Source organism: Physcomitrium patens, chromosome 14, assembly GCF_059467195.1.
Source record: "Physcomitrium patens ecotype Gransden chromosome 14, ASM5946719v1, whole genome shotgun sequence".
In the NCBI taxonomy this organism is placed as follows: domain Eukaryota; kingdom Viridiplantae; phylum Streptophyta; class Bryopsida; order Funariales; family Funariaceae; genus Physcomitrium; species Physcomitrium patens.
The window spans coordinates 10,234,203-10,251,974 of NC_143423.1; the positions used below are offsets into that span (position 1 = coordinate 10,234,203).

The following is a 17,772-nucleotide window of genomic DNA, read 5'->3' on the forward strand; positions in this document are numbered from 1 at the left end:
TCAATTTTCTTCCTTGCAAATTTATTTGATTGTGGACATTACTGGTGTATCCATTTATGTGTTCAAATTAATAAAAAAAATAAGAGAGAGAAAAGAAAAAAGACTTAATGGTATTTGTTAATGACATGATCATATCCAAGTGTGGCTTGTGGGGATCTGCAGATTGGGATAACATGGAAATAAAATATGAGGAACATAAACAATTTAGAATAACATGCCATGCAGTATTCAATGTTAGGGAGAATGCTATGTGTCTTCAAGCAGGCAGAATAATGTCTAGGTTTCTGATTTTAACTTGCTTATTAATAAATTAATATAGTATACCATTATTAATGATATTTTAATTATAGGTAACAAAAACATGTTATATGTATAACATGTTTTAAAACCCCATTGTCACAGTAAAAGTCTACTTTCTTCATTGGAAGACAACAAACAAAAAAGTATGAGAAGCAAATAAAAATCAATGCATCACACCAATCTGACACACATTTATAATGTAGGGGCTTGAACCTCCAAACCCATTAAATGGAGGGGCATTAAAAGAGGGGGAGTAATTTTGATCATCACCACCACATGAACCCTAAATAGGGTTTCCCAATTCCCACTTATGAATCCACAACAGAATGCATGCAAAAGGGCATCTGACACCCTTGGATTTTGATCTATGACGACAGAACCAACCCCAAAACAAAGCAAAGCAAGCAAGCAAAATAAATAAATAAATAAAATGTTATTGAAGGTTGGGAGGGGCGGGGCCAAGGTCAACCAAAAGGTCTCCTCCTCCTCTTAAAGGCCTGGAGCTGAAAACCCATCCCCACCCAAGAGAGCAAATTAGGGTTAGGACTTGGGGTTTTAATAAATACCTGGGGCTTTGTTGAAACTTCAGTGCTTTGTCAGGACCCACAACTCAAGCCAAGCAGTTTCATTCTACTTACTGTCTGGAGCTTGAGGGATTGGCTGTGAAAGGGTTGGCCAGTTGGAGGGCTACACACAAGTGCAAGGTTCCAATGTGTCAGCAATTTTACATGTACAAAACTCGTAATGGTTGATGTTTTCCCCACTATCAACTGAAAAAAAAGGAATTGGTTTTTTGAATATTTTTCAGTTGTCTGAGCTCACTGTGATGTCAGCACTCATTCGTGCTTGACCCTCTTGAAACCATCTGCAGAAAGTTTGTTTTTACCTTCAGTTTGTTTTTATGTTTTTTTATTATTTATTTTGCTTTTGGAAGTGTTTTAGTATGGGTTGTGTAACTTTTGGTGCTGGATGCACAGTGTCCTGTCAAAATGCTTCCTCTTCCTGCTCTTGGTGCCTGAAGAGAGGGGAGGTGGAGTGCAGTCAATTTTGTGGAATTAATGAGGGGGGCCACAACTGCATTTGTTTGTGAAAGCAATGAGTTGTCCTTTCCAAATATGAGGCCAGCCAGGCACAAGTGGTACCCCCATGCTTTCAATTTGGTCCCAAACCACATTACAAGATTCTCATGAGAATACTTAATGGAAGTGGGTCTCACTATCAAAGAAGGGAGCCCAAACAATAAGAAGAAAGAAAAAGAAAAAGAAAAAGAAAATAACATAACAAAAATAAAATTTCTAAACATAATAATATCAAGAGAACATTTTTTTGCAGTAAGAAAACATACCCCAAAATCAGGATACATTGCTCCATTATTTGGAAATGCAACAAATACTACAAAATAACATTTACTTTTTATTTTTTTTCTAATGTAGGAACAGATCAAAGAAAAACAGAACACCTATATGGATTAACCAGCTGTTATGGGATAATAGTTGTATTCAGCATAACAATGCATTTCTCACTAGGGATTGATATTAACACTCATGGTTGCTTTTTAAATTTCAACCATCAACAATTCATATCTACATACACAAATATAAAACTTGAAGTGTTAATGAGCATAGAATACATAGACCCACAAATGTCATGTTGTGCAACTTATAACATGTATGTAATATGGGTGATTCTCCATTGATATGTGTGTGTGTGTGTGTCTGTACTCACACACACACACACATCTGTATATATATATATGTATGTATGTATGTGTTGGGTCATCTTCCATTGGATGTGGGGCAATTCAACCAATGCAATCTTCTCCCATGCTTTTTTAGAAGCTCGAGACAGATTCTTTGCCATTGCACAGCCGAGAGCATATTTCATTGACCCAGCAGCACTTCATGAAGGTGCCAACACACACACAAAGCCACCGCCACCTATCATTTATTGCTGCACCCTGGATGGATGAGCCTCATCTTACCACTGCAGGGAAACTACACCTGTTCCCCTCCCTTTGAACCATTCTTCATCCACTGCACGAAAGTTAGTGAAGTGGTAAAAAAAAACAAAACAAAAAAAAAACTTACGAAAAATCTAAAAAATTGCAAGGTTTTTCACTTCCATTGCTCAGCACAGTTTTTAAGCCATAAAATTTCATTTTCCACTTCTTCTACTTCTGCATCTGCTGTAGTATTTTTCTTCTCGTTACGTTCATTTATTAAGTTTTTATTTAGGTGATTTTGTTCAATGCTCCTCATCCAAGTATTCACTTTCATATTCTGTTTAAATATGGAATCAAACCAACAATGGGTTGGATCCAAAGCAGCATCCCATTTTGCATTTAGGAATGATTCTCGGATTCAAAGATTCCAATTGATGATTATGGGCTTAGTTGTAGACAATGTGCTATATACACATTTTCACATATTCTTTCGAAACCTCAGGACGACAACTCCAGTTCTGTCGCTTAAAATATAGAGGCAGTGGCCAACACACACACACACACACACAAATGTATGTATGTATATATAAGCATACACGTACACATACAAACAAATAGTTGCATGCTTAAGTTGAAGTGGGAAATCAAAATTCAAAAAATACAACATTATACTCACAGCCTTGGTGGGTAACTTGGGTAAGAAAAAAAGGAGAATGCTACACTAATAATGTAGCAACAGCAAACATCTTAAGCCCACTTGCTTTTTTGGGGGAATTAATTACAATTCCAGACCAGAAGAGCTGCAAGCAAGAGGGAGCTTGCTGCTGGATTCAAGCAACACAGTCAATCAACATTAGAACCTTATCCAGTGTCTTGTGCTGTGCACACCATACACACTTTATAAAACCATTTTTCATTTCACTGTAGGAGATGTTAGAATCTGACTTGTGAAGAGCCTTGTTCAGGCAGTAACACACAGTGAAAAAGGGCCTTTGGGGGTTGCCATTGTTCTCATTCCACAGCATGAGATAGTGGAGCCACAACTTCAGAAGAGTGAAGGGGGTGGGTTGCCAGCTTGGACTGCCCGCTTGGATTTCCAGCTTGGCTCAACAACCCTCATAAATACCTGCTCCTCCGCTTCAGCCCATTGTGGTCTAAAGTGTTGGCTGGGCTGAGTTGTGTGTGGAGAGTGTGGGAAGTGAGGGAGGGAGGGGACAGTCACTAGTTTCCAGCAGGTTTGAAAATTTCGAACTGGAGCAACCACCAAGACACATCTGTACATCCACTTCGTTTTACATCCACGTGGAAATGGAACGACATTCATCCGTATGCTTGATTTTTGTAGGGGAACCCAGAGGATGTTTTTATTGTTCCAACTTTCATGGATCCAGAGCCAAAAGGCTTTCAATAGGAAAAGTGAGTGAGTGAGTGAGTGAGAGAGTGAATGAATGAATGAATTGGGCCATTACTTACAGTACTACTTCTATATTTGAGAGTGTGTGTGGAGTTTCATATTGTGGACTTTTCTCTTTCTTCTTTTTTTAACACATGAGATGGTAATAAATGGGGCATGCTTTTAACGAAAAAGCTCACAAGTTCATTTACCTCTGCAGAGAGAGTCTTTCGATTTGGAAACATTATGGATCTTATTCACTTTTTGATACCAAAGGAGTTGTTGTTCCTTTCCTATCTTTGTATACAAGTCAACCTGTAATAAATTCGAAACCCTTAAAAAGAAAAGCAGATGCTGCCCTCAGCCCTAATTAGGGATGATTATTATTATTGATGTGCATTATGCCATATGCAGAGAGACCTGGTTTAGCATTACTATCCTATTTTGTCAAATACTTCATACATGCTTTTTTGTTCTGGAACAAAGCATCATCTCAAATGCCGTGATTTTTTTTGTTTGTTTTATGATTTTCTATTAATATGAATATGTTGTTTTATAGAGAAATTATGATCCACAGTGAATTTCAGTTGTAGAGGATTGTACGTTTAACAAAAATAAAATAACATCTGAGATGATTTATCGTAAAATGTTACAGTAAAAATCTGATCTTTGGGATGGCTCCACAGTTTCATTTATCTTCTATCCATCTTCACCTTTTTGTTTAAATTCCAAATGCAATCAATTCAGATACTGCTTTGAATCATCAATAAGCCTTTTGAATCCACAAATCTATGTGAGGCCTTCTAATCAATTCCTAAAGCTGCACCAAATCCTCCCAAATTTTTAAACACATACTTAAATTATTCTCAATTCAATACAAAAGTTCCTCATGACTTGCTAAAATCTGTCCATGCATGGAACTGGACTGATGTCCAAGATGTCCAAATAAAAGGATACCTTCCATGTGGTCTATTTGTGTATATTCTATTCACTTGGCATCTTCTTGTGTAGAAACTTAATGCCTATGGAATTTGATTAATTTCCCCTCTATTTGCTTCCTTGATGAAAATCTGTTGCATTGGAAAGCATTGATAGAAAAGCGTCATCTATGTAGCACAGCCCACACTATGCAGAATCTGTTTTTTCTCAATGAAAGCATCCCATGTGTGCATATTATTTAAAAATTGTGTTTTTTTGAAGTCCATTCAATAGCCCATCAACAAATCTATTAGTTGTTTCTATGCTTGTTTCAAACAAATATGGTTTTTACAAGAGGGACCCATTTTAAATTCTTACATTTTTTACATTTGTTAACAATTTCAAAGTGAAGACAACAGAGAAATTGCTGCTGTGGTGCATTTATGAGGTGAGTCATTCAGAGACATGGCACCAGGTTTTTTTTTTATAAATAACTCAATGAAGAGGATGAGTGCTCCAAATTGCTGAATCATCAAAAGGCCAAAAGGTCTCAGTACTAACTCAAGGCTGCCATCAATGCACCATGGAAAATAAAAATAAAAATGATAAAATAAAATAGCAATTGGGCTTTGGCCTTTGACAGTAGCCTCCAAGTTAATATCATATCTGGGATCATGTCTTTAAAGCAACAAGCCACCTTTTAGGCATGCTCTGTGATTGCTGGTTCCAGATTCAAAGGTCATGTGGGAAGCAAAGCAAATTCCATATGCAACAACACCATTGGTTAAAAGGAAAAAAGGAAATAAAAAAAACTACACGGAATTGTACAATGAGTGAGTAGAGATTAGGGTTTTGTCTTTGTACATCAGGGTGTCAATACTTCTCTATGGTTAAGTTACACTTTAGACCACAATTCTGAACCAAAATAATACAGATGTGGAAATCCACTGTGTGAAATGCTTCCACATTGGTTGTTGAGGATAAACCTTTATCTCTCTTTTCCAGTTTTTTTATACATTTTTTAATTTTTTAAAAAATATGTATTTCGGTAATTTTTAATGGGTATTGTTTCTTTTCTTTTCATTTTGTTGAAGGAGGTTGAGGATATACGTGTTTCACACTCTTTTAGAATTGATGGCTTTTTGCAAGATTGTAAGTTGCAAGTCAATCATGGTTTCTCAAATGTACATACTGACTTTTTTTTGAAACTACAACAAGATTTGAGGTTCAAGTGGCCCTTTGTGCATTTCTCCTTCTATGGGTTGTTTGCCTAAAATTTCAATAACCATAAAGAGTATAGCACAGTAGTTGTTTTTGTTGGAGGCAACCCAGCTGATTTTTAGACACTTTGTTTTCTTAGTAACTATAATTTTAGTATAAAAATGCTTAAAAAACCCAATCTACATGTTTATTTTGTTTTTTTCAAAAAGTAGCATTTAAAATTTTGACAATGAGCATAGACATGGACGAAGCCCTTTAAGTAAATTCAGAATATTAAAAACAAATAGATTTAAAGATAAATCACCAAAGAAGTAACATAGAAGTGGTAAAAATATAAAGCTAATGCAGCCAGCAGGAATGATCCAACTAATTTGATGCTTTTCTCTTGCATTCTTGAAGAGCCTCACTTGTCAACATCTAAATACACAACTAAAATAACATCCAAGCTGGTGACCATAACAACAATAGTTTCAATGGCATTCAAAAGAACATAAAATAGTTTATTGTCATACATAAACAATCCAAAGCCCAAATGAGTTTTTTCGAAAAACGAGCCTTGTTGAACATTAAAATCCATGCCTGTCAAACCAGGGCCTTAAAATGCAAAAAACAGTTCAAACTTGTGGTTATCTGATTTGTCTCTCTTGACTTCCCAAATTCACACTCTTCAGCATGTTGCTTTGTTTATTGTATTGACCTTGGTTTGAATATCAGTGAACCATGTGTCATCCAAGCTTTTTTATGAACTCTGCTGTTCTCAGTTCTGCAAAAAAAGTTATATTTTGTTTTGTTTGGGTTTTGATTTCAAAAATTATTTTAACACTTATGATGATTGAATTGATTGAAACAGATCAGTTGCTGCAGCAGCAGCAGAAGTCTTTTTTTTTGCCCACCCCCCCTTACTTCCCGTTTCCATGGGAAATGAGCTCACATACGGTCACAAGCAAGCAAGCACTCACAGATGGAGGGGGGGGGGGATGAGAACTGGGCTCCAGCCTCAATTGCAGCGACGCAGCTTGACTTAATCACAAGGGCACCAGGCACGGCACTCAGCAAGCAGAGGGCCAAATAAAGGCACAGGGAGGGAGGGAGGGAAGGGAAGGGGGGGGGGTGTGATAGCAGAATTGCAAGGGCATTGATTGAGGTCGGGTTAATAATTGTGTTTGGGCAACCTCCTTATCAAATAGTAAGCTCTTTATGAGCTTCATCATTACAGGGCCTAAATAGCAGTGAAGGCCAGCAACGGAGCCGAGAGGAAGATCTGATCGACGGATCGAGGACCGCGGGGTACGGTATAGACACACACACCAGGAGAGTAGCCTGCTTCTACTGCTCCTACTGTTGCTACGCTGCTATGCTACCCTGCTACCCTCCTCTTGTAGGTGGCGCATGGAGGGTGGGTGGGAGGGAGTGAGCCAAGGCGGGAGGGGGGGAGAGCGTTAGTTTGAAGGTTGGTGGCTGGAGGCTCCGGTGGGCCGCTAAACTTATACTGCGGCCTCCGCTTTCTCCTGCTCTTCGGTCTTTACCTTTGCGCCTTAGCAGTTTTCGGACCTTTCCAGACTTCCACACCCGCATTGAATGCGCCATATACCCCCAGACTGACCAGCTATTTCCCCCACTTTCCCAGGGCTTCGTTGTTGCCTGGTTCCGTCGTCGTCGATAGCTAGCACATTGCCAGTGTCCTCCTTTCTCACCCCTCCTCTCCCCTCCCACCCCTTTCCTCTCTCCTCCAGCACACTGCGTTGCATAGCTTTGTGGACGGAGCCACTGGAGCCCGCGCGCGACAAAGCCCCACCAGTCCAGACTGAAATCAGCCCTCGGAACATACACTACCACCACTAGCACCACCACTGGCACTGTGCTGCAAAGTGTAGTAGTCGTGAGTCGAGTTTTCTTTCCGTCGCGGCTGGTGAGTTCTCTAAGCTGGACCTTGTAGTGTGTGTATATATTAAAGTTGTGCGCCAGTGTGGGATCTGCGTTAGTCTGGTCAAGAAGTACATTTTGCTAGTGCAAGGTGGGTTGTTACTACTTTGGCGGCTCCAGCTAGTTTGGTGTTTGCAGCTGTTGCATTTGGGAGCTTTGGGGTCGTGTGGATAAGTAATACGCACCCATGGGCCTGGGTCGCAGCTGGGACGTTGTGTGATGAACTTTACACTGTGATGCGTTTTGGATGGCGACTGATTTTGCTTGAGTTCAAAGGGTGGGTTTGCACACATTGTATACTAGTGCATGTGGGCATTGCGTGTTGGGCAATTCCTAGGATGTCTGACTGTCTTTATATATTTATTTATTTTGCTTTGTGAAGTCTCAGCAAGTTGTTGTTACTTATGCTTCTCAGGGGTGCGCAGTTCACTCAGTTTGAGTTACGTGGTTGGAGCTTAACTTGCTTATGCATCTACGCTAGCACCAGCACCGTTTCAGTGCGTGGGTCTCGGAGGAAGGCGCCAGCGGCCTCGCGGTCTGAGCTAAGTTTGGAAGTGGGAGGTACAAGGGCTGAAGCCAGCTTAAAGCTTTTGATCGATCAGGCTTCGTTTGCGGCATCAGCTGTGGGTCTTGCAGGTGGACGAGGTGGCTAAGTAGGTCTTATTATTTTTCGGGAGGGAGAGAACGAGTGAGAGGGGAGATTCAGCACGCAGTTGCTGCTTCTCTCTCCCTCCTTTTCTTCGGACGGCAGGAGAGAGGACGGGAGGCAGAGATCCACAGTGGCTTCTTCGTCACTTGACATTGCCTCCCTCTTCTCTCTAGTTCCTTTGCTCTCGGTGCCAATTTGTTTCGTGTCCGTTTCCGGTTGACATTTTACTCCTGTCTTTAGTAAAGTATTCACTTTCTAAGTACGCTTAGTATACATACCTTTTCACACATACGATATTTCCCGACTAGCATCATTTGTACCCGGAAGCACCTGAACTGTCTCGTATGAGTCTGTGTTCCAGTTTGAAGTGATAGCTGAAAGGAGGAAAGGGGCTTCTTGGGGTGAAGACTTGGGGGGGGGACTTTGGTAGATGGGTTGTTGCCTTTTATGTTGCATCTGGTGACGTAGGTCGTCGGCCCTCTACCGCTGAGCAGTACTTCTACTAGTGGACACACCCGTCCATAAAGAGCCACGTTCTCACGAAGTAGGTCCCGGTGAGGTTGACGTCGAAGCTTGCGCCAGTCTTTTGCAAGTGCGGCGCATGCACAGTGTCTCAAGTCCAGCACATCTTTGTTAAAGTCAACAGGATTTCTGGGAGTGGAGTATGTAGTTCGGTCTTGGCAGCTACTTGATGGTAAAACTTTGAACGGAAAGTTCCACAGATTGTGGATTCAAGTATTTGAGCGATCTTCAACCCTTCGCAAACAATCATCTGCCAGTGACGACCTTCCGCAATTGACCAAACATCCCAGAAGGCGCCATCTTTTACAGGGCCACTTTCAAGTAGTGAATGTTGAGGTAAACCTCTCAAACTCCCAATATATCTTGGAGAGAGACTAAAATGAGAGTAAGCCAGAGATTCAACATTTGATACTAGGGTAGAAGGGCTTTAGGAAGTTCACGTTGTGGAAGCCGGATGAGGCTTGGAGGCGTTACCGTGCAAGTACCTCCTAACGGCAATCTGGGCAATCTGGGGCGTAGCTTTGGGGAACTGGGTGGCATGCCCACTGGAGCGATGGCACCCCCTCGTCAGATTCCTCCTTTGGCCATGCCTCGTCCGCCTCCAAAGCACTACTCGTCCCCATCCTTGTCGCTAGGACCACCCACGGGTCTAGATGGACAGCGAGAAGTTAGTCAGACTGCAGACAACGAGCAGCAGCAGAAAAACAAGGAGGAGGAGTATGAGTCTCGCTCGGGCAGTGACAACATGGAGGGAGGGTCAGGCGACGAGGATCCTGATAACAATCACCCTCGCAAGAAAAGATACCATCGGCATACACCTCGACAGATTCAGGAAATGGAGATGTTATTCAAAGAGTGTCCGCATCCTGACGACAAGCAGCGCCAGCAGCTTAGCAAGGATTTGGGCCTGGAGCCCAGGCAGGTCAAGTTCTGGTTCCAAAATAGACGCACGCAGATGAAGGCACAGACGGAGCGAGCAGAGAACTCAATGTTGCGTGCCGAAAACGAGAAAGTGCGGTCCGAGAATTTGATCATGCGGGAAGCTCTGAAGAATCCCCAGTGCCCTCATTGCGGTGGTCCGGCTACTGTAGGCGAGATGACCTTCGACGAGCAGCAGCTCCGTATTGAGAACGTGAGGCTGAAAGAGGAGCTTGATCGAGTATCGGCTCTTGCAGCCAAATACCTAGGCCGGCCAATCACTCCCATGGCTCCTCTAGCACTGCCGAGCTCGTCCCTGGATCTCCAGGTGGGAGGTGGGAGCAGCTTTGGCGGGATGCACCCAACGCCTGGTAACCTTGATCTGGTAGCGGGGCCAAGTGTTGCAGATGTGGCGACGAGGCCCGGGGGATTGACGGAGGCTGAGAAGCCTATGGTGGTGGAACTCGCGATGATGGCGATGGAAGAGCTGGTGCGAATGGCACAGGCAGAGGAGCCTCTGTGGTTGAGTATGGATAGCGGCAAGGCGCAGCTGAACTACGACGAATACATGCGGCAGTTTCCACGGGGCATTGGGATGCGGCCTTCAGGTCTCAAACCGGAGGCGACCCGCGAGACTGCGCTGGTGATGATGAATGGTGTGAATTTGGTAGAGACGCTAATGGACGCGACGCAGTGGATGGATATGTTCCCGTGCATGGTTTCGCGGGCATTGACGGTGGACGTGCTGTCGACGGGTGTAACAGGCAATCGAAACGGCGCTTTGCAGCTGATGTACGCGGAGCTGCAGGTGCTATCGCCGCTCGTGCCAACGCGAGAGATATACTTCTTGCGGTACTGTAAGCAGCACGCGGAGGGCGTGTGGGCAGTGGTAGATGTGTCGGTGGACTCGCTGCGAGACAATCCACCTCCGTCGCTGATGAGATGCCGGCGTAGGCCATCTGGGGTGCTTATCCAGGACACTCCGAACGGGTATGCGAAGGTGACGTGCGTGGAGCACATGGAGTATGATGATCGTGCGGTGCATCGGATGTACCGGGAGCTAGTGAACACCGGCATGGCATTTGGTGCTCAAAGGTGGCTCGCCACTCTTCAGCGGCAGTGCGAGAGGCTGGCTAGTCTTCTGGCGAGCAACATCGCATCCCGGGATTTGGGCGGCGTGCCAAGTGCGAGCGGGCGGCGGAGTATGCTCAAGCTGGCCCAGAGGATGACGAACAACTTCTGCGCGGGAGTGAGTGCGTCAACGGTGCACACATGGACGACATTGTCTGGTAGCGGGGACGACGACGTGCGCGTGATGACCCGAAAGAGTGTGGACAATCCTGGAGAGCCTCACGGCATCGTGCTTAGCGCGGCGACATCGATGTGGTTACCGGTGTCTCCGGCGCGAGTGTTCCAGTTCCTCCGGGACGAGCGATTGAGGAGTGAGTGGGACATCCTGTCGAACGGTGGGATAGTGACAGAGATGGCGCACATTGCGAAGGGCCAGGATCCTGGCAACAGCGTGTCGCTGCTGCGGGTTAACGCGATGAACTCTAATCAGAGCAACATGTTGATATTGCAAGAGAGCTGCACAGATGTGTCGGGTTCGCTGGTGATCTACGCGCCGGTTGATATCCCAGCGATGAACTTGGTGTTGCAAGGAGGGGATCCCGCGTACGTTGCGCTGCTGCCTTCCGGGTTCGCAATCCTTCCTGACGGACCGGGAGGTGAAAGAGGATCTTTGGGAGTCGACCAGGGCAGTCAACTGACGGAAAGCAGTCGCGGAACTGGGTCGTTATTGACAGTGGCTTTCCAGATTCTTGTAAGCAGCATTCCATCAGCGCGGCTGTCTCTGGAATCAGTGGCGACGGTGAACAATTTGATATCGTGCACTGTGCAGCGGATCAAGTCAGCGTTGCTCGTGGAGGACGCATAGGGAGCCACGGATGGTCAGTATCAGCGCGGTCTTTTCCCTCTCGGAGGTGATGTATGGGTGGGCGCCTCTGCTGGGCCACCACGCGTAGTGAGAATCGAATTGCTGTGGGTCTGCTGGAAATGAGACGACGATGGCGGATCATCAGTATTTCACTTGGGTGATGGACGAAGCAAGGCAGATAGTGCGAACGGCAGGATTCGGTGGGTACAATTGAGGAGCCTTCAAGACTGTGTGTAGACTCACATTGAGCGTGGTCTTGAGCGCTCCTCAGGGGGGGAGAAGGAGGTGAGCAGCAGGTCGACACCGAATTGGACGAAACGGAACAACAAAAAACACGACTGGACGCCATTTTAGCGATTCATTGGCACACACGGAATATACAGACACGGCATAGGGGTAGGAAATGAGTCAAGAGCGAACCACCACTGATGGCCCTCTCTGCGTGGTTCATGGTGTAGTCCTTAGCCTTTGGTGCTACTGCGAAGAAAAAGCCTGAAATGGCTCTCTCTTCATGGAAGAAAAATGTCATTTTGAAGTAGCTCAAGGATTAATAGCCTAGACACGCGCGCGCGCGGTCCTCTCGAGGCCCCGCTCCTGCAGTTGGCGCTGGCATCATCAACTTGCATAGCTTCCTCCGTGCAGGTGCCGCACCACGTAGCAAGGGTAGTGGTTCGGGTATTGACTTACCTTCAACCCTCCTCTTTCATTTCTCACTGCAACATTCAACGTTGCTCATCTGATCCTGTCATCGACAGCTCTATGGATTTTGGACCCTGTAATCACCTCTTCCATGCAATGTATTTAACTTCCCATGCTCTGGCTTTGCTGGGTTTGAATCTATTTTTCTCATCAGCCCTGTTACTTGAAGCCATGGTGCTGCAACTCCATCACAGATTGACACGTCGTGTTACTGATAAGTGTCACAGTTTCTGAAACGCGGCAAATGGAGTTGCATTCTACAAAAAGTTTTTGGAGAAACTATGATAGGAGATACACAAGTTGTGTTATTCTTTCAGTCATAAAAGCCGTGCGAAATTTAAGTCCGTGTTGTGTGAATCACTTGGTTATTAGTAACGAACTCAGCCAATTGTTGTTTAATGCACGTCTAACGGAAGGAAATGAGATTCCTACAAACTGGTTACTTGATGTAGTCTACTTGATATGTCCAAATTTAAACCGAATTTTCCATCCAACGAAGTTTCTAAGTTTTTAGGAAGAATATAGAACGATCTGTAACTTATACCCTTATGATGTTTCTGTGTTCAGTGGGTTACATTGCTCGGGTGTACCACTGCAGAGCTGAATATGATTTGTGATGTAATAGTCAATCGTTACTTATAAATATAAATATATTTTCCTCTATAGTATAAAGCTTTGTAATTGGATACAATATCATTAACTACTAAGGTAAATTTTAATGCTTAATGTACATCTAGTTATTTAAAAGTTTAAATATTTTAAATATAAATTCATGGGTTGAAATTCAAGCTCATATGCAGGCCCTTCTTATATAGGACATTGGAAATTTTGTCCTACATGATGTAATATAGGACACACATAATAGTGAATGGAGAATGTGAAACACAAAAAGGCCAGCTTTGCATGTGAAGTCCAAAAACTGCTTCATGCCGTCTTGAAATTGTAGTCTTATAACTATGAAAGTAAAATAAATCTCCTTACTCTCTTAATGTACAAAAAAATCCCTAATGATTTCATAGTAAATGTCTTAAATGTTTCAATTTGTATAATCTATGCACTTTATTAAAAAAATTAATATAATAATTAATACAAAATCTACATTAAATTTAAACTAATACATATTTTTTTCATAAATCAAACATTGTTATATAACAATGTTAGTGATCTTAATACAAAATTGGATACAAAACATATTCTAATTATAAAATACAATTGATATAGAAGATTCATTAAAAACATATTTAAGTTTAGAAAAATAACCATCAATGTTATTTTATATATATGTTTATACATATATATCAATTTAAAATTTTAAAATAAAAATTCTTAAATCTACATATATTGAAATTTACAGATCATGCTAATAAAAATTTAAAATAAATTTTATTATCAAAAAATTCTATTTAACTATTTACAAAAAGTCTAATCTGCAAAAGGAATTTTGACCCATCTCCAATAGTTTGCATTCAAAACATTGAGAAGTTTTTGATAATTATAGAAGTTTTACAATACATGAAGGACAATCATATATTGCAAATAATAAGTTTGAACAACTATGGCAATATTACTAATTGTTTTGTAATGCAATAATATATATGCTTAATTAATGATTATGCAATTGATTTGAGCCAAAGTTCCTTTATTTTTGCAATACTCATCTTCTTTAGATAAAAGACAACCATGTTGTGTGCAAACTTACAAAATTTGAAAAAATACTAGTAATACACTCTCATCTTCTTCCATATCATGTTAAGGAGTTCACCAAAACTTAGAAACTACAACCAAAAATAATCTCAAAAAATAAACCAAAATTTTATATTTAGTAATATAAAAATAATTCAATAAATATTAAAATTTTATTTTGGAATAAAATTATCCATATATATAATATTATGTGTAATATTTTAAGAAAAACTAATTCAATGTAAAAATTCAAAATATTTGAAAAACAATGAGAATATAGTTCTTAAATAATACTCTCTTTAATGATAAGTATATAACTAAATAACATCATGACATATTCATGTATGGAATGTGATTAAGAAAAAAGAAAAAAAGAAAAAAATACATCCAAATACCAAAGTGCATGATGTGATCAATTAATAAACTCTTACATATAAACAATCTTTCTAAAACTAGTCACAAGTAAACAATCATTAAATGATTTAATGAAAGACAAACAGACAAATATGTTTCATATTATGCAATAAGTAGTACAAAATATAAGAAACATTTTGAACCTTAATAATTTGTAAATAAGATTGAATGCATCATATAATTCTAGAACAAACTATGATAAAAATAAAAATAAAAAAGAGCCAAATAAATAAAAAATACTATATGTTTTGTTGGAACTTAATATTATTAATAAATATAACCAATCCCAAAAACAAAATGTCCTCATGAGAAAGAACAAACAAAGAATTTCTATGAATATTTCTATATTATTAAAGATGAAAGTAATAATCTAAAATTAAAATCTACATATATATATATATATATGAAAAGAACCAATGTCTATAACTTCACAAAAGACTTTATATCAAATATAGATTTTGATAAAAACATCTTTTATATGCCTTGAACTAATTATGCTTATCATAATCATTCATATAAACAAATAAAAGCTATTTCTACGCTTGCTCAAAAAAACACTAAATATCTTATATGTTAATACTTACGATTGATATTAATTTAAACACAATTGTTCTAAAATTTCAAATGAGTATACTAATTTTTTAAAAATAAATCAAGATAATAAGATTAAATATAAAATCTAACCTTTAATTTTTTTAGTCCTATGAACATCAAATAAAAAATATATATTATCATGTAATATTTTGCATTGACATATGTATCTAAAACATAATAAAGAACCAAATATATGTATAAATTGTACTAAATACTATCACTTTGCTCTATATAAATATAAATGTCTAAAATACCACAATATATTCTTCATATATAATCATAAGCAATGAAACCACTTTGTAGTCTAACTCAACTTTGATAAGTAATACTTCTTTTGTCCCAACATATCATCACCAGATCCAAATTAAATACATAACAAGCAATGTCTTAACAGTAATATAAACAAAATTACATTATATTTACATATCATATATTGAACATTTAAGATACTGATATACAACATTATTAACCCTACTAAAAGTAACATCCATTGCATAGATCATATCCACTACATCATAATTTGCTCTAACCACTCACCAACTTTAAAAAAAATGTGATCAATCCACAACAGTGAAATAACATTCAAGTTCTACAACACCTCAAAAACAGACCAATCCAACCGACGATTGCCCTACCTAAACCATATGTAAGTATCCTACAACACTAACAATAACATGCAAGCCATAAAACCCCACAAAAGTCCATCAATTCTAATGATAGATATATACCTCTTTAAATGGAGAACCAACAGCCAACTCTAGAACACATTACATGTTAAAAACAATCATTACAAACCTAAAGGCAACTCACTATCACCTCTTCAATTACAAAAACACTTGGAACTAAACTCTCAAATGGTATACCCTAAGCAATGCAAACGTACCATCCATATAGAAATCAACCAATGCAAAAATACCAACCAAATTCAAATCAATACACCAACATTCTACACATAGTGCCCCCCACTCATACAGCATATGTCAACTTTAAATTTCTTTTAAAAAACTCGTCACTTAATGTCAGATACTACTTGGATGCCGTAAAAGAATATAAACCAAAAATACTCAACCAATTGAATCCAGTCGTTACCAAAGAATTTCCTTAAAACACACATATTAAAACCACAACACATCCGCTTTATAAAACCAATCACACAAATGTAAAAATCTAAAAACTAGTGCACACCATAACATGCTTCATTCACGTCCCATCCCCATACTCTCTAACAATGGACACTCTAGCACAGAACCCAAACCCACAAGTCATTCATCCATACACACCATCAACAAAACTGACCGAAATTCCCAATCGAGACCATTACCCGCACGATTTTAGTCTGCGCTGTTCGTAAATGAAGAGTTTCGAATTGCACCCATCATCCCCCCAACCCAACCTATTATTCAAATCCAACCATAACAACACCACAGAAATGCATATCAAACACCACAAAGACATGCAGGACCACACGCCCACAAGCACCCATGCTCTTCTTTTCGCCACTTTCATCCGTTCATCATCAACCCCCTAATCAATACCCTTCCACACAACTCTACAACGGCTTCCCTTAACGTACCCATTCACTCTCCGCAATTTATCCATAACTCTCATCACACCATTCCTAAACCACTCACCACCTGGTAGCTCAACGCCTGTTCACATAACATTCAAACCCCCCCCCCCATGCCGTTATGACCATCATTGCCCAACGCAAGTACGCTCGGCCACCCCAGACCACCCTTAAAAGCCCAGATGCATTCAACCTCCTCGGCGTAGAATCCAAGTAAAGCCACAGCCAGTCCCATAATCACGCATGCCCCGCCTCTGCATGCAACCCCCCCCCCCCCGTACGTCATCACCATGCGTCAACCCCTCAATCCCGGCTTTTCTCTCCCTATCCTCTGGCCTGTAAATACTCTCTGAATCCCCTGTTGCTGCAAAGACAACGTCCATCCACCATTCTCACGCCCAGACCCACTTCCCACACGCCATGTCCCCTCATTCACTCCACCATATCCCACTCCCCTCCTCCCGGATCCCAACGTCGTTCTCCACATCTTCCAAGCCTCTCAACACTCCAATCCCCACAACCACATGCACGCCCCCTCGCCCCACCCCATCCCATGCTTCAATCCCAACACGCTCCACTCATCGTCGTCAATGTGCTGTGCAAAGCCATGCCATGCCCAACCCACATTCACAAACCTCCCTTACGCCCATACACCATCACATCCCCCACCCCTACCCCGTCTACGCTCTTCAACAGCACCCCCACCCCATCCATTCATTCCGACGGAGACGCACAATTCTAAACTAAGTTAGCCCGCAACCCCTCACACCACAGCACCATACGCCCATTTACTGCCCACACCATTCACCCCCACTCGCATTATTCATTTTCATCGCCCGTACGCGCCACTAACCCCCTGACATTTCACCGCCGTTCAGCTTGTCAGCCGGAACTGAAGACGATGCAGTTATTCTGCGCGCGTGAATGAATGACACCTCTCAAGAGTCCTCACTATCGGCTTCAGTACGCCTTGCGAATCCCGCATTCTCACGCTCGCCATCCCACCCCCCAACACCTGAACCAACCACACGCCTGCCCATTGCGCACCATTCCTTCTTCTCGGTACCTGCACCGCATCCTGTCTGCTGCATCA

The 17,772-nt window shown here is 41.3% G+C and overlaps 1 protein-coding gene and 1 long non-coding RNA gene across 4 annotated transcripts; one reads left to right on the plus strand and one right to left on the minus strand.

Moving 5' to 3' along the window:
- Positions 1-763: 763 nt before the first annotated feature.
- Positions 764-6,335, minus strand: LOC149987849 (uncharacterized). The gene is made up of 2 exons (XR_016506357.1): positions 4,932-6,335; positions 764-4,705 (listed from the first exon to the last, which is right to left on the minus strand). It is a non-coding gene; the product is annotated as an uncharacterized LOC149987849 (long non-coding RNA).
- A 1,077-nt stretch (positions 6,336-7,412) lies between these two features.
- Positions 7,413-12,562, plus strand: LOC112291528 (homeobox-leucine zipper protein PROTODERMAL FACTOR 2). Of its 3 annotated transcripts, XM_024539072.3 has the most exons (3): positions 7,413-7,683; positions 8,113-9,204; positions 9,388-12,562. In XM_024539072.3, the coding sequence occupies exons 2-3, from the start codon at positions 9,197-9,199 to the stop codon at positions 11,720-11,722; spliced, it is 2,343 nt and encodes a 780-aa protein (XP_024394840.1). In that variant the 5' UTR covers positions 7,413-7,683; positions 8,113-9,196; the 3' UTR covers positions 11,723-12,562. The 3 variants fall into 3 exon arrangements, with proteins under 3 accessions (XP_024394840.1, XP_024394838.1, XP_024394839.1); XM_024539070.3 differs by having other exon boundaries at positions 8,113-12,562; XM_024539071.3 differs by having other exon boundaries at positions 8,123-12,562.
- The last annotated feature ends 5,210 nt before the right edge of the window (positions 12,563-17,772 follow it).